Raw genomic sequence first — 24539 nt, 5'->3', positions numbered from 1 at the left:
ACAATTACATGTATATATAAAAAACCATATGTATACATACATATTGATGAGTAGTATATTATGCTGCACAAAGCAGACTACAATATAAAGCTTGCACAGCGACTTGTATCTTAAAACAGGTAAAGCAGAGCAGAACAAGGTGAGGAACTGCTAATTGTATTTCAGACTCAAACATAGTCTGTATTCTTCTGTGCAAGATTTCTTTTCAGGCAAGTGAACAGTTTGTTTCAGCATCATAAGGTGGGCAAGCACTGAAGCTCCTTGCAACACCAAGTTCTACCTCATCAGCACAAATGTTGTGTAATGGTGGGGGAATCCCTACAGACACCCTGACTGTGGACCTTGTTGTGTGTCCTGTAGCAAGACAACAAAGATCACAAAACAGGGAAGATTAGCCAACCAGTTGACATGTCTTATTCCAAGATAATTCCAAAGGGAACATTAGGATAGGGACTACTCAAAATACGGATTGTATCTTAAAAGCTTCCTTATGAGTTTGGACAGCTGCAAGAAAAAGCTAGAGGTTTTTAAGACCTCCTTCTTTGCTTTAATTTTAAAAAATAGCTTGGCATGCTGGTGCTCCAGTTAAGTCCAGATGGCACAAGAGCTTATGCTTGACAGGCCAGCTTTTTGGGACTGGGGGAATGGTGCTTCAACTTCGGATGTGCTGTTACCGGACCTCAGTCTGACATCAGGACACTCTGGGGATCTCAATATTTTTCATTTGTACATCTCACCTGTGAAAGCCCAGACATTGCAGTTAGCTTTATATCTAGGTGAGAAGGGGCTGGGATAAGAGGTGAGTATGGGTAATAAGGGTAGTTGGCAGTGCAAAGAGAGCACAGTGCAGGAATGCCTGTGCTCTGTCTGCACAAAGGTCCACTTTGTACATCCAGCTCTTGACCTAGGACTGCTTACATGAGAACAAACTGCTCATTCCACCTGGGTAACCTGGTTTCCAACTACCTGAACAGGAGGGGTCCTCCAGCCTGGACAGCTGTGGGATGAAGACTGAGGGTGGGTGGCCATGAAGGGTGTCCTGCCAACAAGGCACTGACCTAAGGTCTCAGCAGTGGTTCTTCAGGAACCACGCTGATCTTTGCTGAATCATTTGGCATCTTTGAGCTCTCTCTAGAATTAAATCTGGACGCTCACAAGGCATTGTGGCTAATCTACCTCCCACAATTCAGAGCACAAAGCAGGCAGTTAGAGGCAGCCTTTATGTTTTAAGTCAGCAGGGGCTTGTGTAGACTGAGGGCTCCTTGTTTGCCTGGATCTGGGAGACAGCAGATGAAACCTCTAGAGTGTTGATCTGTACCGTGCCTCTAGAGCTACCCTATCTGGATATTACTGATTATGCCTCTGTGTTGCACAAAAATGGCTGTTTCTAGATCTATTTGTTTCTGCATATTTGCATGGAAAATACACTCAAATAAGCTGACCAGAGAAAACTAAAAGTTGACATATATCAACTGGGGTTGAAAATTATCTTTCTTACATGTGAGTTTTTATGCCTCATTTAGCTTAAAGTAGAGTCACCAGAAACAACTAGTAGTTCTCCCTGGCAGCATGTACCCATCAGAAACTGGGTGGAGAAGACAGCCAGATGTCTAGTATGAATAGCATAAGAATACAGCAGACAGAATATAAAGAATACAGAAAAAATGCCCCACAGAGAAGTTGACTTTCCAAGTAAAATTATGAAAAGTTTTTGAGCAGCAAGCATTTTGGGTCATCTGTTAATATTATGAAAAGCTAAAGTAAAGGAAAAAAAACAAAAAAGCAAAATAATTCAAAATACAAATTTCTGTTCAAAAAGAAGCATGGCAGTCTTCTGTGTAAGAACCAGTTGTCCTATGCAGGGGCTTAGGGGCCTTTAAAGTTGCATCTGTTGTACACTAATCACCAGTGACAGCAGGATGCACTTTTGGGTGGAATAGTGCATGCCACATTTTAATTACAGGAATTAAAAAAAAAAAAAGCTTGGTGGGTGGACACAAACAGTATGCACACAGAAACACCCACATTGCCTCATTTATTTTTTAAATTAGACCAATTATAATTTAAATGCTAGTACTGTGCACATTGAACAAAATTCAAGCAGGAAAATTTGACTCAGGTAATACATGCAAACCTTTTGGTCATTGCTTTCAGTGACTGAATTCCACAATGCAATTCCCAATTTGCTTTATTAGCAATAGTGTGCTGCAAAATGGTACGTATTAGCACTCACTTATTCACAGGGAATTCATGCTCTGAGATATGCAAGTCAAGTTCAGTAATTCTGTTTGCTTAGAAGAAGAAGAGCAGACAAAACCTTTACCTCAGTAAGCGTTAGGTTTTAAAAGCTCTGCCACTACACTGTGAACAGCATTCAAAGCCATTTATAACTGCAATGGGAAAGGGATAATGGAACAACCAAGACTCATAGCTCAAATGACTCTTTAGGGTATCTTACACATACATCAGCTCAGTAGCAAACACTTTTGTTTTAAAATACTTCAGAGTGCCATGTATTATCTGAAAAATTACCTGAATAATGCTGAACCAGCTGCTGAAGAGTTTCAAATTGTGCCCGAGTTGTGATATAATATCCACCATTGTCAAGTTTACGAATCTTATAATGTTTGACATGATCTCCTTTCATATCATCCCAGTCTCGAATAGACAGGGAATAGGCACCTGTTCCAAGCAAAGGAGAAACCAAAAATTGTAGTTAGCTTTTAGTCACAAAGATTTTGTTTCCTGGTCAGTTGTTACAAAGTGAAAGAGAAATTGCTTCCAAAAAACGCTTACTGTACCCTGAAAAAGAACAGATTAATTTAACACAAGGAAATGACTGTCAGAGAAATCTTAGGATGTTCACACCACGTTCCTTTCACGATGTTCTAGAAAGAAATTGGGACTTCTGGATAAATGAAAACTCACATTTTAACATTTATTGATTCAGGCTGCTAAATTTACTTTTTCTATTCTAAGTTTCAGGTTACACTGGAAATACTACACTTAATGTAAATGACAGTGGCTGGTAAATATCAAGTTTTCATAGGAAGCACTGGAGAAAATGACTTCATACGTGTATAGTTTTGTTACCTAGATGGATACCAAACTTCTTTATAAGCATTAAATAACCAAATAAGCATACTTTGTACACCATAGTCTTCTGAAGGTGATACTAAATGAAAACTGTGCACCAGGAGATCTGCAAGAACTGCATGTTTAACTTCCCAAATCCATGAAGGGGCTTTAGAGCTTACTAGTGGGACTCAGATGCTGAAGCACAGGGATTAAGTGCCATGCGAGATGCCTCAGGACATGCTGCTTGGCAGTTTTCCCACAGGCTGTCACATTTTTCCATCCGTGTTGATACCCTGAAGGCATTTCAAATGTCTCTGGATACTCACGACCAGGCAAAGGAACCTCAGTAGATTTAGGTGTAATGGTAGCTTCTCTGCAGGTGGGCTATGGGCTTGATTTAGATGCCCACACACAAGCTTCTGGTGCTATTTGGGCAGCTGAATGCCAGCCTAGTTTCTATGAGTGTTATGGCAATGTGGTGTCTGCAGTCATGGGTACTTGAGCAGAACCCCAGCTTTCTGCTGACTATAAAAGGAGCTCAAGCCACCTACGGAGGACACTGCACATTCAGGTGTCTTACTTGAAGGACAATCCTATTCTGCATAGAGTGGCACACGTTGGTTCTCTACGGTGTCAATAGCAAAGCCACTTTTTACAGCATAATGCAGCTTCTGAACAAAATCATGGCCATTTCAAAGGCAGTGGAGAAGAGAAATCTACACTCATGGCTCAGCTAAATACTGTGTTTACTCAGAGGAATTCAGGCATTAAAAGGAAAAGAGAAAACTGGCAGCTACAGAGATCTCAGGAAGGTCCTCCTTCCAGAGCCTCTGCTACTTTCACAGGTAACCGCGTCAGCTAAGTGCAGGAAAGAAAAACCACCAGCAGACAGTTTTGTACAATGTGAAAGGTGGCCCTGGTGTAAGATGTCTTTCCTGGATATCTCCTCAGGAAGAAGCTTCCTTGACCACATTAACTTGCAATAGGTTGCACTGGTGGGTGGCTCACTGCCGAGGGAGCTGTGGTGAGTAAAATGTCTTTACCCTGACTCCAAGGACTTCTCAAATTCCCTATTGTTTGCCTTCTGTTTGGGAGGAAAAGAGCCAGCACTTAAACAGATGATTCTGGTTTAAGTGAATGGGAGGCACCCTTAAAGAAGTGATGGTGGGTTACTATTTTTTATATTTTATTTCTATTTATTTATTTTGGTGGGGTTGGAACTCGATAATCTTTAAGATCCCTTCTAACTCAAGCCCTTCTGTGATTCTATACCTTCTAAGTGTAGAAAAATACTCTTTGTTTAGGACAGTTTTCTGAGGTCAATACTGTTACTGAGTCAGTACACCTCAACTAGTAGTTCTGTCAGCTCTTTTTCAACTAGGAGTTCAAAGCTTCTTGAGGATTTGCAAGCACATATTGTGCATGCTTTGTACCACTACTCTGCGTTGTACATTGTCAGCTTCCTTTCAGAATTTTCCAGGCAGTGTTCTCCGTGTCCACATTTGTGAGTTTTGATTCACTGGCAGCAGCTGTATTTTCTTTAGTCACGCTCCCTGCCTATCTGGTCACTCTTTTAGATTCTTTCAGAAAATGTAAACAGTCTGTGGCTCCAGGTCTGCAATCACAGCTGTGTGGGTGGCCCTCTGTGGACCCCCGCTGACCTCAGATCAAGTTGCAGGACTGGAGCATTAGTTCAAATCCAGACAAAAACAAGAACCAAGATGGATTTCATTATTCATTTATTTAGGCTGTTGGTTATTTATACTACATGATATTATCTGATGATAAATTAAGAGATACACATAATAAAAATTTGGGATAGAAATATGACATTACGATATATCATACTAATGAATTTAAAAAAAACCCCAAACCTAAAACCAGACAGCCTTGAAGAGTGGCTATTGAAACCAGGTGAAAGGTTATACAGACAAGAGCTGATGAAGTACCTGGGTAGTCAGGCATTGAAAAAATGAAAAGACAGCTCCATCTGATTTATTTTGGAAGCAAGAAGAGAAGACAACCCTGATCAAGGGAGGTTAAATTCACGCTGAAATCATCTACAATGATACTTTTTAACATGATCCTGTATAATTTTATTATTGCTATTATTTAAAGCAGAAGGGACAATTCTAGGTCACAAAACAATTCCTGCCTCAAGCCCAAGACGACTAGCTGGAGTAAAGCATTTCAAGAAGACTAATGGCAGAACACACCATTTAAGGCCACCCGACCAATTTTTTTTCTCTCTCGTGAACAACAAGCTTGCTGTTTTTTTCTAACAACATACTGAAACACAACAAGGATGAGAAAGGAAATAGGCATTTTTGACAAAAACCATGCATGTTTGATTCTTTCCAATGGCTTTGAAGAAAACTTAGCCTGAAGATGTAGAAAGCCTTAAGTTCAAATGCAGAGAAATGAAACTTGCTGCTCTAAGTTCATCCATGATGAATTACTCCATTTCCCCAATGCTTTTGTGTCTCACAAGAACACAGAAAAAAGCCCTGATTTAGCTGAGTAAACAGCCCTGCAAAATATATCCCCTATCACAGTATAAAAAATGGGAAAACCAGACTAAACTGATAATGTGGTTTAGAGAAACAGTGTTGTGTTTGTTTTTAGGATCCATGGCTGCATATACGAGCGAGTTTTTAAACTTGGCAGAGTGGAATGAAGACTTGTTCCTCACACACATCATAGCAACTGTTGGTGAAAAAAAACAGGTGGAGGCTATTTGCAGAAAAAGAGCAAGTTAGAGCCTGTCTTGCTCCTGGTGAGAGTGCCTCACTGCTCCGTGAAGCATGATTAAGTTGTGCGGTGACAAGAAATTGGCTGTCTGGAACAACAGTCTGTCTATTCAGATTTTGTATCAGAAACAGTCTTCAGAGTTATAGGCAGCAAAGGAAGAATCCAGTGACTACAAGAGTCAAAAATGTAAAACTTACAATTTTAGATGACAGAATGCAGCATCTGAAGATAGGTGGAGTAGAGGGGAGTGGGAAGTACTGCTTCTCTCCTTTAAACCCCTCAACTAGCCATGACTCCAGCACTTTGCATGCTAAGTCTAGCTGACAGTGTGCTCTGATCAAAGCACTGACAAGTCAGTGCTTTAAGCACGTGAACCATCATTAGACTTCAGAACTTGCATGGAATTAATTCCAGTGACTTACGCCTCCCACAGCTTTTGTTTTGGACTGCTGATTAATTGAGAAATGGTCAGGTTTGTTTTTACTTAGTTGCAGTTTTCTCCTCAATAGTTGTATGAGTTAGAGAGATCTTTTCATATATGTGAAACTTTTGAAGAAGATGTTGACAGGCCTGGCGAACAAAATGTAAAAGCAAAAATAGCATCCATCAAGAAAACTGGAACTCCTTCAATATTTTTAGAGGGAAGGAGGAGAATACATCCTTCCACTTGACTTCAACAGAATAGATATAGTTGAACACTTTATGAATATATTAATTAGAAATATATTCAAGTTTTTTCTCTGTTAATATGTGAATTTAAAACTGCTAAATAATTTTTTTTCCTTTTCTTCCCCCACCAGCCAAGGATACAGAATTTCAAAGGATCACACTGTGTGACTTGCACTGTGGATACCATGGGTTGAGCGTGACATAGGTTGCACTTGGGTTGTTCTTTGCTTTAAACACTCATTCTAAGACCTAAGATATCCAGACATCCACAAATACATGCAAGATGATTCTTATCCCTACCTTCATACCACTGAAAATGATACGTCACACACTTAGCATAATTTTTCTTGTTTATTGTCTCATTTGTTATCAGAATACCTTTGGCCAGCCTACCTTTGGTAGTTTCGCTTTCCCGGATCAGGAAGGTACCTCTGGGGTTTCCAAATGACAGCAGCTGCCTCTCGGCATCTTTTCGGCCAAGTTTGCCAAAGTACCACCTTAGGGAAGTATCAGAAATAGTAAGACAAATGCCACATAGCATTATTAATTAGTGTCACAGATCTCAAACATGGAGGATTATTTGTGGAAACTATGGTTACTCAAGTGTAGTCAACCATTTTTGTCATACTGTGTCTCTTTTAGCATGGTGGAAAGCCAGTGTGACAAACAGTGTAGTAAATGTTGCATATGTTATGCAGTAGCACTTTCCATTAAGCCTGTAATCAGTAGTTGCTAAGAATGCTTGCTTGGTATCCTACGAAAAAGGCAAGACTTGGACAAACAGAAACCAAGACTTGGTGGGTGGAAGGAATAGACAAGGTAAAGGGCAAAAAACTGTGTGGCTGCTGAAGACCAGTATTTTTACAGATGTTGCTATAAGCTACATATTTGACTTATACAGTGATGTATTAGTAGACAATATTTTTGTTGAAGCACAGCTCTAAAACCTCAGCAGAAGGACCAGATGTAACCACTTTACTGTGGTTCTCTATGAGGCTTTCAGAGTTACTGCCTTTTTTCTTTCCTGCAGCAAATGTTTTTTTTGTTTCACAATCAACCTGAAGTGCAGACTACACCAGCGCCTGCTCAGCTGTATAAGCTCCTCCACTGTATCTCTTCTTTTGGAAATAATATGGATACACACATCACTCATTTTCTTTGCATAGATATGTCCTCATTATGCTGCCTCCTGCATGTGTTGCAGGCATCCTACTATCGTAGGATTTGTATTTGTTGATGCAATGTGCCCTCTTTAATAGACATGCAGCTGACTTGCACGCTAATTGACTCAAAATATTTTTACAAGTTGGTTCAGGAAAAGCAAAGGCACCTTTTGGTTAAAGCTTGAAATTAGTCGACACCTGAAAAAAGGAAGCAGACCTATGTTCCTTTAGGTTTTCTTCCTTTGTTTTGACATTGAAAAAGCACTGAGCTTGTGCTTCTTTTGTTACTAATTACCTAATTATTTATCAGTGCGGTTAAGAACTGGAATAAACATAATGTAAGTAATCTGAAAAATCACTGCAATCAATCAAAACCAACTCCTCACACCTACTTATACAGCACTAATGGGTCTTTACAACAAAAAAGAAAACATACTCCTCTGCTTGGATGGAATCAACTGGAGCCACATAATTACTGGGAATGTAACCAGTTTCGCCTGTTGTTAAGGAACGGGCCTCCCACCAGTCTCCTTCCCTGCAGAAACAGAGGTGAGGAGAAGTGAGAGTGAGACACAGCTGTAAAGACAATGATCTGACTTTGTTAACTGTGTGGTATAAGAAGCCACAGCAACTCATCTCTTTATGTCCAGCATGCTTCCAAGACTGCTGTTCACATCTAAACCCAAATAATAAACATATTTCTTTATACCTGTAATTATTTCAGCAGTGATTAGTAGTGTAGCCTTCCAAATGTAGCATAATGGTATAAAGAGGCATAACAGCCCAGTAAAATCAGGTTTGTGCAGGCTGGATTTGGACTAGAATACTGAAAACTGTCTCCATGGCAATTATTTTAATACAGACCCTTGAGAGAGCTTATAGGAAAATTGCCAAGATGAATACCGTGTGCTGGTTTTGGCTGGGATAGAGTTAATTTTCTTCATAGTAGCTGGTATGGGACTATGGTTTGGATTTGTGCTGGAAACACTGTTGATAACACAGGGATGTTTTAGTTACTGCTGAGCAGAATTTACACAGCATCAAGGCCTCCTGTCTCTCACCCCACCGCATCAGCGAGGAGGCTGGGAGTGCACAAAGGGTTAGGAGGGGACACAGCTGGGCCACCTGACCCCAACTGATGACAGGAATATTTCATACCATATGGTGTCCTACTCAGCATATAAAGCTGGGAAAAGAAGAAGGAAGAGGTGGGGATATTCAGAGTGATGGTGCTTGTCTTCCGAAGTCACTATCATGAGTGATGGAGCCCTGCTTTCCTGGTGAATGGCTGAATGCCTGTCTGCTGATGGGAAGCAGTGAATGAATTTCTTGTTTTGCTTTGCTTGTGAGCATGACTTTTGCTTTACCTATTAAACTGCCTTTATCTCAACCCATGAGTTTTCTCACTTTTACCATTCTAATTCTCTCCAAGATCCCATCATGGGAGGGATCGAGAGAGTGGCTAGGTGGGACTGAGTTGCTGGGTGGGACTGAATTGCTGTCTGAGGTTAAACCATGACACTATGTCACAGCACATTCACTGCTAATTTTAAACTTCTATGAGCATAATTAACCTGAAACCCAAAGATATCAAAAAGCCATCTATCAACACGGTATTTTAGATGGCCCTTAAGGAGCACACTTCACTGACTTGATTCCCTCTGCTGGCTACCTGGAGGAGGTATCTGAAGTAGCAAAGGACTAGGCTGTTTTTTCAAATACTTACAAAAAATATTGCAGAGTCACAGAACGTTCTGAGTTGGAAGGGACTCACAACATTTAAATGTGAAGAGGTTCATGCAGGAGTATCTTAAGGCAGCGTTCCATAGGCTTAGCATGAATTTTTGTCTTACACTGGTGTGCACAGTGGGACCTGGTACTGCGTTTCAATGTGTGCTGCTGTAGGATGTTGTCCTAGTTAGAACTGCTGGGACCAGTTCATCACTGTGTGGGTGTAACCTAAACTGTGTATTCTACACCCTCCATGCCATTTACCAGAAACTGTTAACCATAGATGACTTGCAGCAGCTGTCCAGAGCACACCTGGCCCCCACAGGCTATAAGATGGGTGTTAAGAGGCCTGTGAGATAGGAGGATGCTCCTGTCCACACAACCATGACTTACAATCAGCCACTGTGGAATTCCCCACCCTGGGGGAGATACTGGGCACTCATGCCTGAACATGAGTGTATATAATCTTGGGGTCTTGGGACTTCTGGTACCATTCGTTAGATCCAGAGGAGAACCAGAACCTCGACCGGTCTGCAACCACCACTCTCGACTGGACTGTGACCACCACTTTCAACCAGACTGCGATCACCACCCTCTATGAGACTGCGACAGCACTCTCGACCAGACTGCGATCACCGCTCTCGACCAGACTGCAACCAGAACTCTCACCAACAGGTTTTCCCTCTCCTTTTACTTTGGACTCAGGGGGACCACGTGGGGCTCAGCACAGGGGCCAATGAATACCACTCTGTTCGTGTCCCAGGGTGCTGGGTTATACATCTGGGTTTTGTGGGTTAAAACCAATTGTTTGTCCATATAATTGTATTTATGGTATTATTTTTATTAAATTGTAACTCTGACTTATAATCTCTTTGGAGTTGGGTTCATTTCTGCTCCTGGTTTACCTTTAAACCAGCACAGATGTGCAGCTTTAAGAGAAGTTTATTTTTTAGCTTTTTACAGGATGCAATGACTTTGGGACTTAGCAATTTGTCTTTCATTCTCAGCACCAGATTCACCAGTATTTAACTCCTACCGCTAATAATAAGCATTTTCTTTTCTATTTCTGGACTGCTTAGAAACTCTTTCACAGTTTCCCTCTCTGTAAACCAGAATTCTGTTCACTAAATAAAGCACTATTATCAAATGTGGCTGGAGAATTCAGCCTCTTCTGGAAGCAAGCAGTTACAGAAAACACACTGTCTAAGCTATTACTGGTGAGAAAGGTTGTGACAAGGTGGGTTCTTACTTAAAATTTTCAACTCCACTTTCTTTAACAGTTTGAAGGAGCATGAACTCTAAGGAAAACAACTAAAAACCAGCTGTGATTAGTCAAAAAGGAGCTGCTTCCAATTTTACAGTTCAAAAAATGTGAAGAATAAATAGCTTTTGTAGAGGCTGGCAGTTGACACTATTTTAATACACCTTGTATGCATTACTGTGGCAGACAAATAGCCCTATCTGTTTGCATCCCTAATTTTACCAGCTGAAATGCTAACCCTTCCCCCATATGCTGCTGTAGAATATTTCTGAGACAATGTGCTATACTGTGATTGATAAATTGTACCATTCCATTTCCTCTCCTTACTGTACAGAGAGTCCACTAGATGGAGGCATTTTGTCATATCTAGGGAGGGGAAAAGCAGCCCCGTAGATGATGACAAAATCAGCAACAACCCCCTCCGCTTTGATAGAGAAGCTTAAATCTCTCAAAGCATTGCCAGAAAGGAGGAATGCAGGCTTTTTTCACAGCTCTTAATTTTAGACATGCAGCTGAGGTAGGAGGAAATTAGTCAATGGGGCTAGACAGATGTGTGGGAGTGGCGGTGGGGATGCTGGGCATAGCTGAGTGTTTTGGAGCCCCAAAGTTAGACTCTGCTCTGAACCACTCTGCAAGTACCTTCCCCCCCCCCCCCCCCGACTGCCTCTAGTATAATTTCTGACTTCAAATCATGGGGATACCCCCTGTATGCCATTTCAGGTATTGCTGCCCTGAATGTTTACTTCAAAGCACAAATCAAATTTGTTGAGCACTAAAGAAAAATCCAAACCCCTCCAAAAATTCCAGACAAACTAGTTTTATGCACATATATGCTTTCTGTTTGCAAGCACCATTGGCAGACACATAAAAAATGGGCTTTCATATAATTTCTGATACAAGTGAAGAGAGGAAGCATTCTTAGAGAAACACAGCCTTCTGGAGGTCCCCAGCCTGGATGTCACTACTCCAGGAGTGTGGCTAGGTCCATGTTTAAATGCAGAGCTGACTACAATGGATACTGAACTTCTATATCCTACAGGAAAATCAGTGGATGTTTGGTTTTTCTCCCTTTGTTAGAAAACCTTCTTCCAGGTAGTAATTACCTGCATCAAAATGCATGTACTGCAGCCACCCACATGTAGGAGAATCTCTCTGTCTCACCGACTTCAAGGATGATTGCCCTGCAAGCCCCTGTGAGCATCCCCTGATTTCATCAACTGGCATATGTATTTATAATGTGTGGAACTTCTTCTTGTTTCAAGTTATAGCATAGTTTGTACAAGGTTAGGAAAGCAGCAGGCAATGTGAACAAAAATGGATGATAGGTTAAAAAAGGGTTTGTTTTCAAGCACTGATTTAGAAGTAGAAAGGTTTTAAACTCCTGCTCCCTTTACTAGTCATAACTGAAGTTTCTGTGCTTTCATCTACTTCAAAGCCCTTCAGCTTCATGAAATATTCCACAGAATTACCTGATTTTTTTTTAACTTCAATGTACATTGAGCCAACTCCAACCCTGCAGTTGTTATATTAAAATTAACAGGAGTTGCACCAGGGATGGATTTGCCTCATTGTCACACAGTGTAAGAAAAAAAGATGAGACCAATATCACAAAGCCTTTAGAAAGTGACATTGTTGCTAACCCATTTTTACTTCTTCATGATAGCAATAGTGAACATAACACAGAGCCTGCCACTTTATGTTCTTAGCCAAGAATTACAAGATGTTCAGATATAGGTCAGTAGCACAGTGAATTTTAGATGTTATTTTTAAGTTGCTAAGGGATTTTTTTTTCTATGGGCAGTTGATAAAATTAATTTTAACTTGATGATTTCCAGGATAGAAGTGTGGTTTTCATGTCAGATGCAACTGTGCAATGGTAACAGAACTTCCTAATGTGTTCTGACTGCATGACCTACCTTTAAGAGGAAAAAAAAATGCTTTTAAATCTGGCACGCAAGTCTGGATAATGCCTCTTTTGTGAATCAGTTTTTAGCTCATTTCTATGTGGAGATACTTGCATCAGATTGCAAAAAGTGTTAGCACATGCCTTGCAAAACTTCTGTGGCTACTGGTAAAGTACAGAGCTGGTAGTCTCAGTTCTGAATGTGGGGTTACTGTAAAATGTAAGCAGTGAATCACACAATCTCACACTTATTTTTGAAGTAAAGCTGCATGTGGTTGAAGTTTTTTTTCCCGTAACAATAAAGCACTTTGCAAAAGTGCACTAAATGCAAGGACAAGTAAGTAAGCATAGAGTAAAATCCCTCCATATCTTGAATATCCAACATCAAATTTTAAAAATAACATAAGCGAACATAATTGTAAACATTATAGGTTTGAAAGTATTAATTTCCCAGCCTAAAACTTACGAGCTGTTAAGTATCTGGAATTTTTCTCCTTTGTGAAAACTCAAGTCATCTTCTGTTCTTGCTTCATAGTCATAAAGTGCCACAAAAAGAGTTACACCTAAAGGAAAAGATAGGTGCATTATACTCTATCACAAAAAGCAGGAGAGAAAGGAACCTGGAGAGATGAGGTGGCTAAGCAACATGTAAGCTACTCAGGTTGCAGAAGAGCAAAATAAACTAAACCCTCCTACTTTTTGAACAATCATTCTAATTCCTCTTGTCTTACGCAGTCAGCAGGCACTCTACTTCCTTCACTCTGTACAGTCACAGAACCCCAAATGGGCAAAGGGGGTTTGAGGAGAGAGTGTAGACATAGCCATGCCAAGTATTTCCTGTTAACAATTTGAGGTGGCTCAGCCCACACTTTCCATTGCCTGCTAGAGTGATGAGGCAGTTAGCCAAACTGGGTAAGTACACATAATTTCTCACCTCGCAAGTGAACTAGCACCTGCAAATTAGCAAAGGTAAGGATGAAGACTCAACTACACCCCTACTTCAGTTCTTTACACTGTTTCATGAAATAACTCTCCCCAAAAGCAGCATGCTGAGACAGTCATGTCTCTGCTGTAGGCACATGATTGACACTCACTAAGAGAACTAAAATAAGACTTTCAAACTCACCTGTTCCTCCTCTTGTACGCAAGGTCCCTGTATGAGAGGAAGAATTGACTCCACCAAACACAGTCAGTCCTTGGCCTCCTGTGGCATGGAAGTTGTTGTAGTTTGGGATTGAAGTCACACCAAAGCTAGGATAGTGCTGCGGAGTGGGATCTGTCCCATAGCGGTAGCCTGAGCTTTGAGTTAAACTGCCATCCCTCTCGTCAGTCAGTTTTGTTGCTTCTTTATCCTTACATTGCACACAGCCCATTATCTAAAATCCTAGGAGAGGAAGGGAAGGACAGGTGTTTATATGTTGATGCTCACCAGATCTCCCCCAAACACACATATGATGAGGCTCAAATTAAGTTCACTGCTCAAAAGTTAAGCACCTTTAAAAAACCCTGCAGTGGTTTGAATATAAACAGTAACATGTTGGAAAAAAGCTCACACAAAATCTCCCTCTTGGTAGTTTCCCATTGACGCCTGGGGAAGAGGGTCCTGCCTGCTCTTAGGGTAATGGCAGATCTCTGCTAAGCCCTGCCAGGCAATAGCTTGCACAGTGGGCAAAAGAGGATGAAATCCCTCTTGCTCACTCTTCATCAGGAGGGTATGACTGACAGGCAAAGGACTCAGCCAAAAAGTGCAGCTTGAGGTGTTCAAATCTGCCCCCCACCACACAGAATGAGGCACTTGGCTCATGGTTCATATTTGACCTTGCCAACTACCCAGGAGCAGACTTCATCTAAAGACAATACAATCTTCTTCCATTGCTGGAGCTCTGCATGGCAAGCAGAAAAGCAGTCACAGTGCACCAAGTTACTACAGCACAAGAAAGTAGTAGGGAGCTATTAGAGGACAGAACTAAAACAAAAGGAAGCGCCCTTTTATGCAGTAACAAACTGAAGGCTAGAACCTACTGATAGCAGAAGGTGGGGCTGCCAAAGGTACACACATTAAGAAACTAGAGAAAGTTCCAGAAGAATTAATATGTCAAATGAAGAGCATCTCAAAGTCTGGATCCTGGAAAGGATGAAAACAAGAGTGTTTGAAAAGGTTGCTCTAAGTTTTTTTAATTCTTATAACCTCTTGTTCCACACAGTCATGGGGCATTACCAGAGCCTGGGTTAATCTCTCTTAATTTTAGGTCCTGTCTCTCTCCACATAGAAGGAGACAGAGGGTGATTCGCCACATCTTAGAAGCAGTCCTGAAAGGAGGTTAGTCCTGTTACCTGGTGTTGCCTTTAATCTGCTAGCTCTAACATTTTATAAGCCATGTGTTGGGATTACTGAACTCTTTCCTATTGACTCAAGTTGATCCTAGGCACAAAACCTGAGTTTCTGAAGCTGGGTGTGATTAATCTAGGGAATCAGATATTTGCCTGGGTGCATCCTCGATCTGAACCAGTATAGTGACTCTTTAGATGTAACCTGGTGCAAAACCAACATACTCTAAACACTGAGGCTGGAAGAGCAGTAACAAAAGAAAAATCTTCAAGAAACTAGACTTATTAGACATACTTTTTCCAGAATATATAAATAGACAGAGAGAAAATGCAGAGAACAGAAGAAAAAAAGTGTAGTGAAGTACATTTTTTTTGCCCCATATTTCTCTTTCAGATTTCAGCCCATATCTGTCACTTAGGGTAAATAAAAAGCCTATGTTTTTTTAAATTTCCTAATTTTTCTGTAGCTGCCAGGCTGGCTATTTTTGATGTCTTACCCCAACATTAACACAGGAAGTTGGTTTTGACAAATTCATGGGATTCAGAAAAAACACGTTTCATGAGTGCTAATGCTTGAAAAATTATGCAGCAGCTCCCTGCTTGTTTGTGACAATCCACAGTCTGGATACCTGTTTCCTACCTCTAACCTTGCCTAATTAAAAAGCAGAACACTTCTGTTGAAGTGTATTCTCTAAAATTTGCAGACACTTCCAGTTATTCTACAAGCCTGTTCAGAAAAACAACCACCATTTTGGTTGGTCAATGTGAAGCCCCTCCACAAGAAGGGACGGAAGAAGGATCCAGGGAACTACAGGCCTGTCAGCCTGACCTTGGTGCCCAGCAAGGTTATGGAACAGATCATCTTGAGTGTGGTCACACGGCACATACAGGACAACCAAGGGATCAGGCCCAGGCAGCTTGGGTTTAGGAGAGGTAGGTCTTGCCTGACCAATTTGATCTTCTTTTATGATCAGGTGACCCACCTAGTGGAGGAGGGAAAAGCTGTGGATGTTGTCTACTTGGACTTCAGCAAAACCTTTGATAGTGTCTCCCATGGCATTCTCCTGGAAAAGCTGGCATCCCAAAGTCTGGACAGCTGCACTCTTCAATGGATAAAAAACTGGCTGGATGGCCGGGTCCAGAGAGTGATGGTGACTGGTGTTGCAAACAGTTGATGTCTGGTCACTAGTGACATCCCCTAGGGATCAGTATTGGATCCAGTCCTGTTCAATATCTTTACAGACGGTCTGGATGAGGGGATCGAGTGTACCCTCAGTAAATATGCAGACAAAACCAAGTTGGGTGGGAGTGTTGATCCGCTGGAGGGTAGGAAGGCTCTGCAGAGGGATGTGGACAGGCTGGACTGATGGGCTGAGACCAACGGTATTAGGTTCAACAAGACCAATTGCCAGCTCCTACACTCCAGCCATAACATCCCCACGCAGTGCTACAGGCTGAGAGAAGTGTGTCTGGAAAGCTTTCCAGTGGAAAAGGACCTGAGGGTGCTGGTCAACAGGCAGCTGTAGATGAGCCAGCAGTGAGCCCAGGTGGCCAAGAAGGCCAATGGCTTCCTGGCTTGTATCAGGTTAGCAGGCCCAGGGCAGTGATTGTCCCCCTGTACTCAGCCCTGGTGAGGCCACACCTCAAGTGTCTGTTTCTGTGTCTGTGTCTGTTTCTGGGCCCCTCACAACGAGAAAGACATTGAAGTGCTGGAGCAAGTCCAGAGAAGAGCAACAAAGCTGGTGAGGGGTTTGGACCTTAAGTCCTACGAGGACAGGCTGAGGGAGCTGGAGTTTTTTAGCCTGGAGAAGAGGAGGCTCAGGGGCGACCTTATCACCCACTACAACTACCTGAAAGGAGGTTGTAGCCAGGTGGGGGTTGGCCTCTTCTCCCAGGTGACTAGTGACAGGATGAGAGGACATAGTCTTAAGCTGTGGCAGGGGAGGTTCAGGCTGGACATCAGGTGTTCAAGAAATGACTGGACATGGCACTTAGAGCCATGGTGTAGTTGACAAGGTGGTGATCAGTCAACGGTTGAATGCAATGATCTCAGAGGTCTTTTCCAACCTAAATGATTCTGTGATTCTGAAATTTTATTGCATTTCCCTTACCTGTATTGCCTGCAGTTAGCACGAGTCTACCCTCTCTTCCTCTAACTTAAAAGTGCCCTTTTTGCATTTCTTTTTTACCTTGAAGACACCATATCCACTCAGCAGGGTTCCCTCACCAAAATGTTTAAGTTTTTTCAGGAGAACAGGAAAATGGACTCCTGAGTCTGCACTTGCAGCAAGAGGTGGCACATGTGGGTATCCCTCAAGAAACTAAAGCAACAGGACAAAGGAAAGGGTTTTGCAGCCTGGAGGCTGCAAAACACACTGCTGCTGCTACTGCTGTGGCAGCTGTGTGGGCCTCCAGCCTGTGATTGCCTTGGAAGCTGGGTTGGAATGGAGGTGCAGAGTACTGTGCATGCCCAGCACCAGTAGTGACTCCAGGTGAGCCCACAGGGACCACAACAGGTGCAGAGGTGGCCCAGCTGGCTTCATATCTATCAGCTGTGAAAAACTGCTTGCGGAGATAACGTCTACTGCTTTTACAATTTCAACAGCAGGATGGTCTGGCTCTGGAAACCCTTTGTTTGGAGATGTCACACAGAGGTGAAGTTTTCCTGGTTCCTCTCAAAACCACGGGCAGCGCCAGGAAGTGAAGCAGGACCATATGGAAGACAAGAACCTGGTGTGGTGGTGGCTCATCTCACTGCTATAGCATGGGCAGTGTCCAGGAGGCTTTGGGCAGGAAGAGTTAGTCTGGGACCCTCTGTGAAAGCATGGCTGTGGTGCGCAGAGAGCAAAACATGGGCAAAGAGCAAATGCTGCATGTGAGATACCACGAGAGAAATCCCAACTCAAAAGGAAAGGCAGAAAGAGATGCTGACTATTTGAAGAGGGAAGAATGAGCCATTAAATCAGACTGGTTAAAAGGTGCAAGTGCTGCAACACGCTTCACCTTAAAGCAGTGAAGAATCTCACAGCCTCTTTGATGGCTTGCAGGCTTATGTCCCTGTGAAATTCTATCACCTCCTCCCTTTCCCCTCCCAGCTCTGTTTCTTCTCTTATTTTTCCCCATGTGCTTCCTTGGAAAAAAGTACAAAAGAAAGAAAAAAAGAGATAGGAAACATGAAATCTGGGAGAGCAGTGGGAGGGAAAGGAGTTTTCTCGTTGCTCATTCACTAAGATTCAGTTGAGCAGGAAAAGAAATCCCCACTGAAATCTGGGTATATTTCACATACAAATTTACAACTGCTGACAAGACAGCCCTACACACCTCATTTACACATTGATGAGGAAAAAGTTAAAATGACAAATCAGCTGCAAAACTAAAACTGCTCAAAGTATTAATTCTGAAAAAAAGTGAATAAACAAGGAAATGGTATACATATGTACTGTAGTTCCAAAAAAATTGTTTGGGTTTTTTTACTAGGAATGATATGTATAGTAAACCAGTGAATTATCAGTTTCTTGATTTTTGTTCGATTTCTGCTTGCTTTAGCTTTTTGCTGGCAACGGCAGCACACAGGGAAGGAGATGCAAAGAGAATGACTGACAAAATGGGCTTTTTCTTTCACTTGTCCCCTCCCACTGTCACAGTGTCTAGACAATCCAAGTATAAAGACTGCTTGACTGTAGCCTCTTGCAAAATGTGACAGAGGGTGTTACATGCACACATCTTTTCAAGCCAAGTCTCTGAAAGTTGTCTGTTCCTGGCTCAAAGAAACAGCATCATGGGGAGTTGGCTAAATGTGAGAGAATACATGTATGCACGTACATGCCTAAAGTGATTTCAGCTTACTCAGGGGTTTCATAGACAATAAATATAACCTCCATTCAGCATTGGCCTTTGTGTTAATGAATGGATTCCAAAAACTAATCTCCTTCAGTATCACAGAGCAGGCTTTTAATATCCAAAAGTCTCATCTCCCTGCATGTCAGCATTTGGAACTGTGGAAGGCTGAAGTTATTCAGCCAGCTCTGAGATCACCAAACAAAATCTGGAGTTGTTTTACACTAAAATCTCCAGAGATGAGCACACAATGTTGTTCATCCAACATGCTGTGCATCTTACAGTAAAGGAACAAGTTTTTATTACATTTTCATTAAGAAAGGCAGCATTTCTCAGATGTGTGAGTTATGGGTCATGCAGAATTATCGTAATTTGACACTGGGATTGTAAAAAGGTATGTAACTGGTCTAATTAAAAAAACTTTTCTAATGTAAGCAAGCTGAATTTGTTTATTCTAAAGTTGTGTTTTTATGGGCAATATAAAACATGTGTTTTCATGAAAACATAAAAAACCCTCACTTACATGTTTTTTGAGACTTCCTTAGTGACAAATGAAAATAAACATTATGTTATTTGTCTCCTTTCTTGCCCTTGTTATATTTCTTGGACTCCAACATTTACATTGCAAGCAATCCAACATGAGTTTAACCAGAATAGTAGTTTCCTCCTACATGGTCAAAATATTAGTTGACAAAGATATAAAATTCATTATATCATTATTAATTATTTATATAATCATAGCACTTTAATTACTTTTGGGTAAGGCTAAGGAGATGTATTAACATTCTTGTTATTGTAAATCAACCTCCTTTGGTTTTTCTGTTGGTTTTTGATACAAAATGGAAGCCAAAACTGAAACATTCAGCAAAGCCAGACATCCGCTCCATTTACAGAAACAAAAGCAGTCCGCTGCTAGTTAATCAAATCCTAGGAAAAGTCAAGGAATACCAGGAAAATTCTTTTTTTTTTATACTTCTATTTTAAAAGCTATAACATGTAATATTTGAAAAGCAAAAAGTACTGATTAACCTCTACTTAGTGTAGCTTCTGCTTCTGTAAGCATATGGATGGGAGAAAGGCTGGTGTAAATTCACTCCTTCAGAGCATCAGGACACTAAGCTGTGTAGTGCAGTCGACACACTGGAGGGAAGGGATGCCTCCAGAGAGACCTTGATAGGCTTGGGAGGTGGGACTGTGTGAACCTCATGAAGTTCAATAAAGCTAAGTGCAAGATCCTACACCTGAGTCAGGGCAAGCCCAGATACACACCTACAGATTGGGCAGAGATGTGACTGAGAACAGCCCTGTGAAGACTTAGGGGTGATGGTTAATGCAAAACTCAACATGAGCTGGCAATGTGCGCTCGCAGCCCAGAAAGCCATGAGAATCCTGGACTGCATCCAGGATGGTGTGGCCAGCAGATTGAGGGAGGTGATTCTCCCCTTCTACTCTGCCCTTGTGAGACCTCACCTGAAGTACTGTGTACAGTACATAAGAAGGACAAGGAACTGTTGGAGAAAGTCCAGAGGAGGGCCATGAAGTTAATAAGAGGACTGGAGCACCTCCCCTACGAAGACAGGCTGAGAAAGTTGGGGCTGTTCAGCCTGGAGAAGAGAAGGTTGTGTGGAGACCTCATGGCAACCTTCCAGTATCTGAAGGAGTTCTACAGGAAAGCCAGAGGGGGACTCTTTGTCAGGAACTGTAGTGATAGGACAAGGAGTAATGAGTACAAATCAAAAGGTTAGATACTAAGAAGAAATTTTTCACTGTGAGGGTGGTTATACATTAGAACAGGTTGCCCAGTGAGGTTGTGATGCCCCAACCCTGGCAGTGTTCAAACCTAGGGTGGATAAGGTCTTGAGCAACCTGGTCTATTGGGAGGTGTCCCTGCCCATGGCAGGGGGGATTGGGACTAGATAATCTTTAAGGTCCATTCCAGTCCCTTAACATGCCATGATTCTATGATTCTATGATTTTACAACTCACAGCTGAATTATGGTGCCTTTTCAGAACCTGCTTTTTTTAGAGTTGCAAAAGAAGATAGGCTCTAAAATGTTTGAGAGGTACAGGGAGATGCAGGGAAAAATCTGTCTATTCTGCACCTTTTCATCCATGCCATAGCCTCTGTTCTTGAACTCCTCGCACAGGAAAGGGGACCAGCATGGGAGAGGGGTCCAAACTGCTGAAGAGATGTGGAGCAGGTTCAGACCCAGTAGGGTGCATTCTCCTTCCTCTTGGATTTCTGCGGAATGAAATTTGATGGGATATTTTTAAGACAGCTTCTTTCAGTGAAAGACATGAAAGGGAAAGGCTGGATGACTGGTAACCATCAACTGTCTTTTTCTGACCAAATCCTACAAATCTTGTCTGGAAAGCATCAGCAGGGAGGCTGAGTTAAGAAATAGTTATGTTAAAAGAGAATCAGAAGCACAGAATCCTTGGCTTTTATTCAGTCTTTGTGGTGAACATGCTTATTAATCACACCAAGGGATGCATCCAGCATGGCTGTGAAAAATAGATTCTCTAAGGGACATCTTTTTGGTGTTTTATGTTTTGCTGAAAGCACCATAGAACTAACAGACTGTGACATCAAATAAGCCCAATTTTATGAGCTACAGTAGGATTTTATATTCAAAATGCAACATTCCGAGTTACTGAGAAGATGCAAGAAGGACAGAAAAGGCTTTCCAAGAGAAAGAACTACAAGAATTTTTAAAGAGATTTTAGTTTTCTGTGGAATTCCTCCTGCAGGCTGGATAGGGATAATAATCAACACAGAAATTTACCCTGAAGTTGAAATGTCTTACTTTCCATGCCACTATTAGTAGCTCCCTAGAGAGAAAGTGATGGAATATGTATTTTGAAACACAAGCCTGAGACACATTAAACCCCATAATTTTCCGAGAAGGTTCACTCACCCACTTTGAATATTACAAGTTGCTAGGAAGGCATTCGAAGTTGGGCAACAAATAGGCACTTAAAACTAGTCCTATGTAGGTCAGTAATTCTCATGCTGTCTGCTTGCTGACCTCTCTCTGACTCACATCTATGCTGATGGGAGCATTTTGGATTTTCAGAATTAATACTGCGTCAGTTTTGAGCCAACTCAAATGAAACAGATGGAATAAAATTGCAAAACTTATTGAATTATTTTTGTTTTTATCTATTAACTCTGGTACCTTTCAGAGGACTGTGTTCATTCCAGCTTAACCAGTGATTCCACAATTTTTAGGAATCATAAAGCACGTCAGGAAGATACAACAAATACTTCAAAATAATTCAAACTTTTGGGTGTTATTAGTTATTTCTCAGGCTTGTGGGTTGCAGGCTAGTATACATACATATCATTTTTATACTAATGTCTGATCTAGAAAGAATATAATTTTATTGTGATGTGATAACGTGGTTCAGCCTTGAATGAAGCTGGAGATTTGTGTAGAATTCTTGCAAATCTACATGTGTACCACACCCGTCAGACAGCATTAAAAAATGTAAATCAGATGCAGTACTACCACTGGATGTCCTCTGACTGTTAAAGATATGCAGAAAATCTCACATACACTATGTGATATTTCTGAACAAAAAGCCAGAAACACCAGGGCAAAACTTCAAGTCAAGTATGTTTCAAAACAGCACTGAAAAATTCCGAGGCTGCATTAATTTGATTTTTTAAGGGAGTCCTTTAATGCTTCACTCCCAGATTCTGCTTTAGCAGCCTGACCATAAAAATCCCAGCTGTTTAATTGTTCATCTGCAGCAGTCAAAAGTCAGGCTACTGCCCAGTGTCAATGGAATATCTGTGGCTGGAGGAGTAGGAAGAGCAGTCTTAGATGAGTTCCTGCTGTCATAGTGCTCTGGTTCAAAGAAAATGTCTTTTACAGTGCTGGAGTGCTCCTACTATTGTTTCTTGTCAGCATACAGCTGCTTTGGAAATCTTCTACAATGGTGGCAGAAGCAGTTCAGGAAAAGGAGCAGATCCTGCTACCACGAGAAGAGCAGATCCTGCAAGGAGCTTTGAAGTGCCATATTCTGCCCTGCTGTTTCTCCCTGTTACCAAGTGACTGGGGACGCAGCCCTGGAAATGACAGCTTCCTGACACTACAGACAAGATTTAAGTTGTAACACGTGTCTGTGAAGTATAGCCCTGTGCTTGCCTTCCCTCTTTTTCCTCTTTGGGACCTGAACTAAGAGTCAGTTATGAAAGATGGAAGGTTTGGGCTTCATCTTGCTGTTTAATTTCAGCCAGCCTTGGGGGTCAGGACTGGCAAAGAGAAGGCAGGTGTTGAAGGATTTCAGTGAGCTACAACCAGATCCTCGGCTTCTGCCAGAGGCTGTGAGCACAGCTGTCCATGGGGCAGAGCGGGTGGCCACTCAATGCCAGAAAGAAAGAGCGATGAATGTCTTGACAAACAGATCCATCACCCTGCCGGTGAGAGGATATGATCCCACTCTGGCAAGAGATTTATTACAACCCAGATGATCTATTTATTAACAACATAGCTATATGAGCTGTGTTTTACAAACTAGAGAAGAAAAAGGAAGTCAGTGCTCCAGCTGGGCAGGAGGGACAATAACCATGTCTGTACGTGGTTGTTTGAGGGACAGTTGTGGTGGTGGGACTGGCTGGTGAAGAGGTCACCTGGCAAGACCACAGGAAGCTGAATTAGCACAATGTGGCCATTTGAGCAGCCGTAATCGAAAGCTCCCCAATCCAAAAAGAGAAGACAAACCCTCCAAACTGCCCTCAAAGGGACATGTTGCCACCCTTTGGTTTTCTGTGGCTTCTTTGCCAGCTGAATCTGTGAATGTCATGGCTTCATCTTTTTCAAAACACAGTGAATTCTCTTCCACTCTCTGTGATACATCCCTTTCAGCAAAACCAAACCAGAACAAAACACAAGAAGCAATTAAAGCAGAGGCTCACCCTGCAGTCTCTTAAAGTTGCAGTAACTGAGTTATGCCTTGTACTGTCTCAGGGCTTTTATTACTTTAAGAAAAAGATGCCCTAGAAAAACACAGAACAGGAAGAGCAGTTCTGAGAAAAGGTCCTTCTGTGTCTTTTTCTTTTCCCACTAACATCCAAACTTCATTTGTAATCTAAAAGAAAGAAGCTTATGTATAGCTAACTTTAGAAGGAAGGCCTGCAGGTTTTATGCTCGTAAGCCAAAGCGCAAGTCAGACTCAAAGCTGCATAAAGGATTTTTTTTTATGCTTAAAATGAGGTAAAGGAAGCTTTGAAATTAACAGCTAAAGGCAGCAGCTACACACAGTAAACACACTGCTTACTCTATAGCTAAACCCCCCAGAGGATGGGTCTGTCCTTAGTTTGGAGTAACACGAGAGCACCATGTAAATTCAATAGCGTGATTTCAAGCTACATTCCTCCTTCATCAGGCTGCTTATGGCAGCTCTATTCACAAGCAGAGAGAAGTGGGTGAATGGTCTGCATAAGCATTTTGAGCTAATGCACCTAAATTGTAAAGTGCCTTTTAAGTGTATAAATTAGAAAACCTATATCAAGGGAAAACTGCTGCAAATGCCAGAATAATTTTGTCTTGGAAAGAGAAGAAGTGAAAGAGTGTCTCCACTGATTTCCTCTTTTATTTTCTCCCATTAAGAGAACAGAAAGATGATTGCAGTTTGATTCACACTGTTCTGATATTTTTTCTTTCAGTTCTTATTTTTAGAATCTGCCCAGGATTAATGGGTGTTCATCTGACCTGCAGTATGGGAGCAGCACAGAGAAGAGTGCAAAATGTGAATCAGGATGGGCAGGGAAGGAAGAGGGGAAAAGGGAAGGAAGCAGTATAGAAGTTCT

The 24539-nt window shown here is 41.7% G+C and overlaps 1 protein-coding gene across 4 annotated transcripts in view; it reads right to left on the bottom strand.

Annotated features, from left to right (window-relative positions):
* The window catches only part of FYN (FYN proto-oncogene, Src family tyrosine kinase), a 143521-nt gene that overhangs the window by 27923 nt on the left and 91059 nt on the right, over positions 1 to 24539 (bottom strand). For all 4 annotated transcript variants that reach the window (XM_032682669.1, XM_032682665.1, XM_032682667.1 and 1 more), the window contains 5 exons: positions 13683 to 13940; positions 13023 to 13119; positions 8098 to 8196; positions 6892 to 6995; positions 2533 to 2682 (listed from right to left, as the gene is read on the bottom strand). In XM_032682669.1, the coding sequence (XP_032538560.1) occupies positions 2533 to 2682; positions 6892 to 6995; positions 8098 to 8196; positions 13023 to 13119; positions 13683 to 13929 (697 nt within the window). In that variant the 5' untranslated portion in view covers positions 13930 to 13940. The remainder of the gene's footprint in view (positions 1 to 2532; positions 2683 to 6891; positions 6996 to 8097; positions 8197 to 13022; positions 13120 to 13682; positions 13941 to 24539) is intronic.

This window comes from Chiroxiphia lanceolata, chromosome 3, assembly GCF_009829145.1.
Source record: "Chiroxiphia lanceolata isolate bChiLan1 chromosome 3, bChiLan1.pri, whole genome shotgun sequence".
Taxonomy (NCBI): domain Eukaryota; kingdom Metazoa; phylum Chordata; class Aves; order Passeriformes; family Pipridae; genus Chiroxiphia; species Chiroxiphia lanceolata.
The sequence above is the reverse complement of the archived record's forward strand: the minus strand, read 5'-3'. Positions and strand labels throughout refer to the sequence as shown.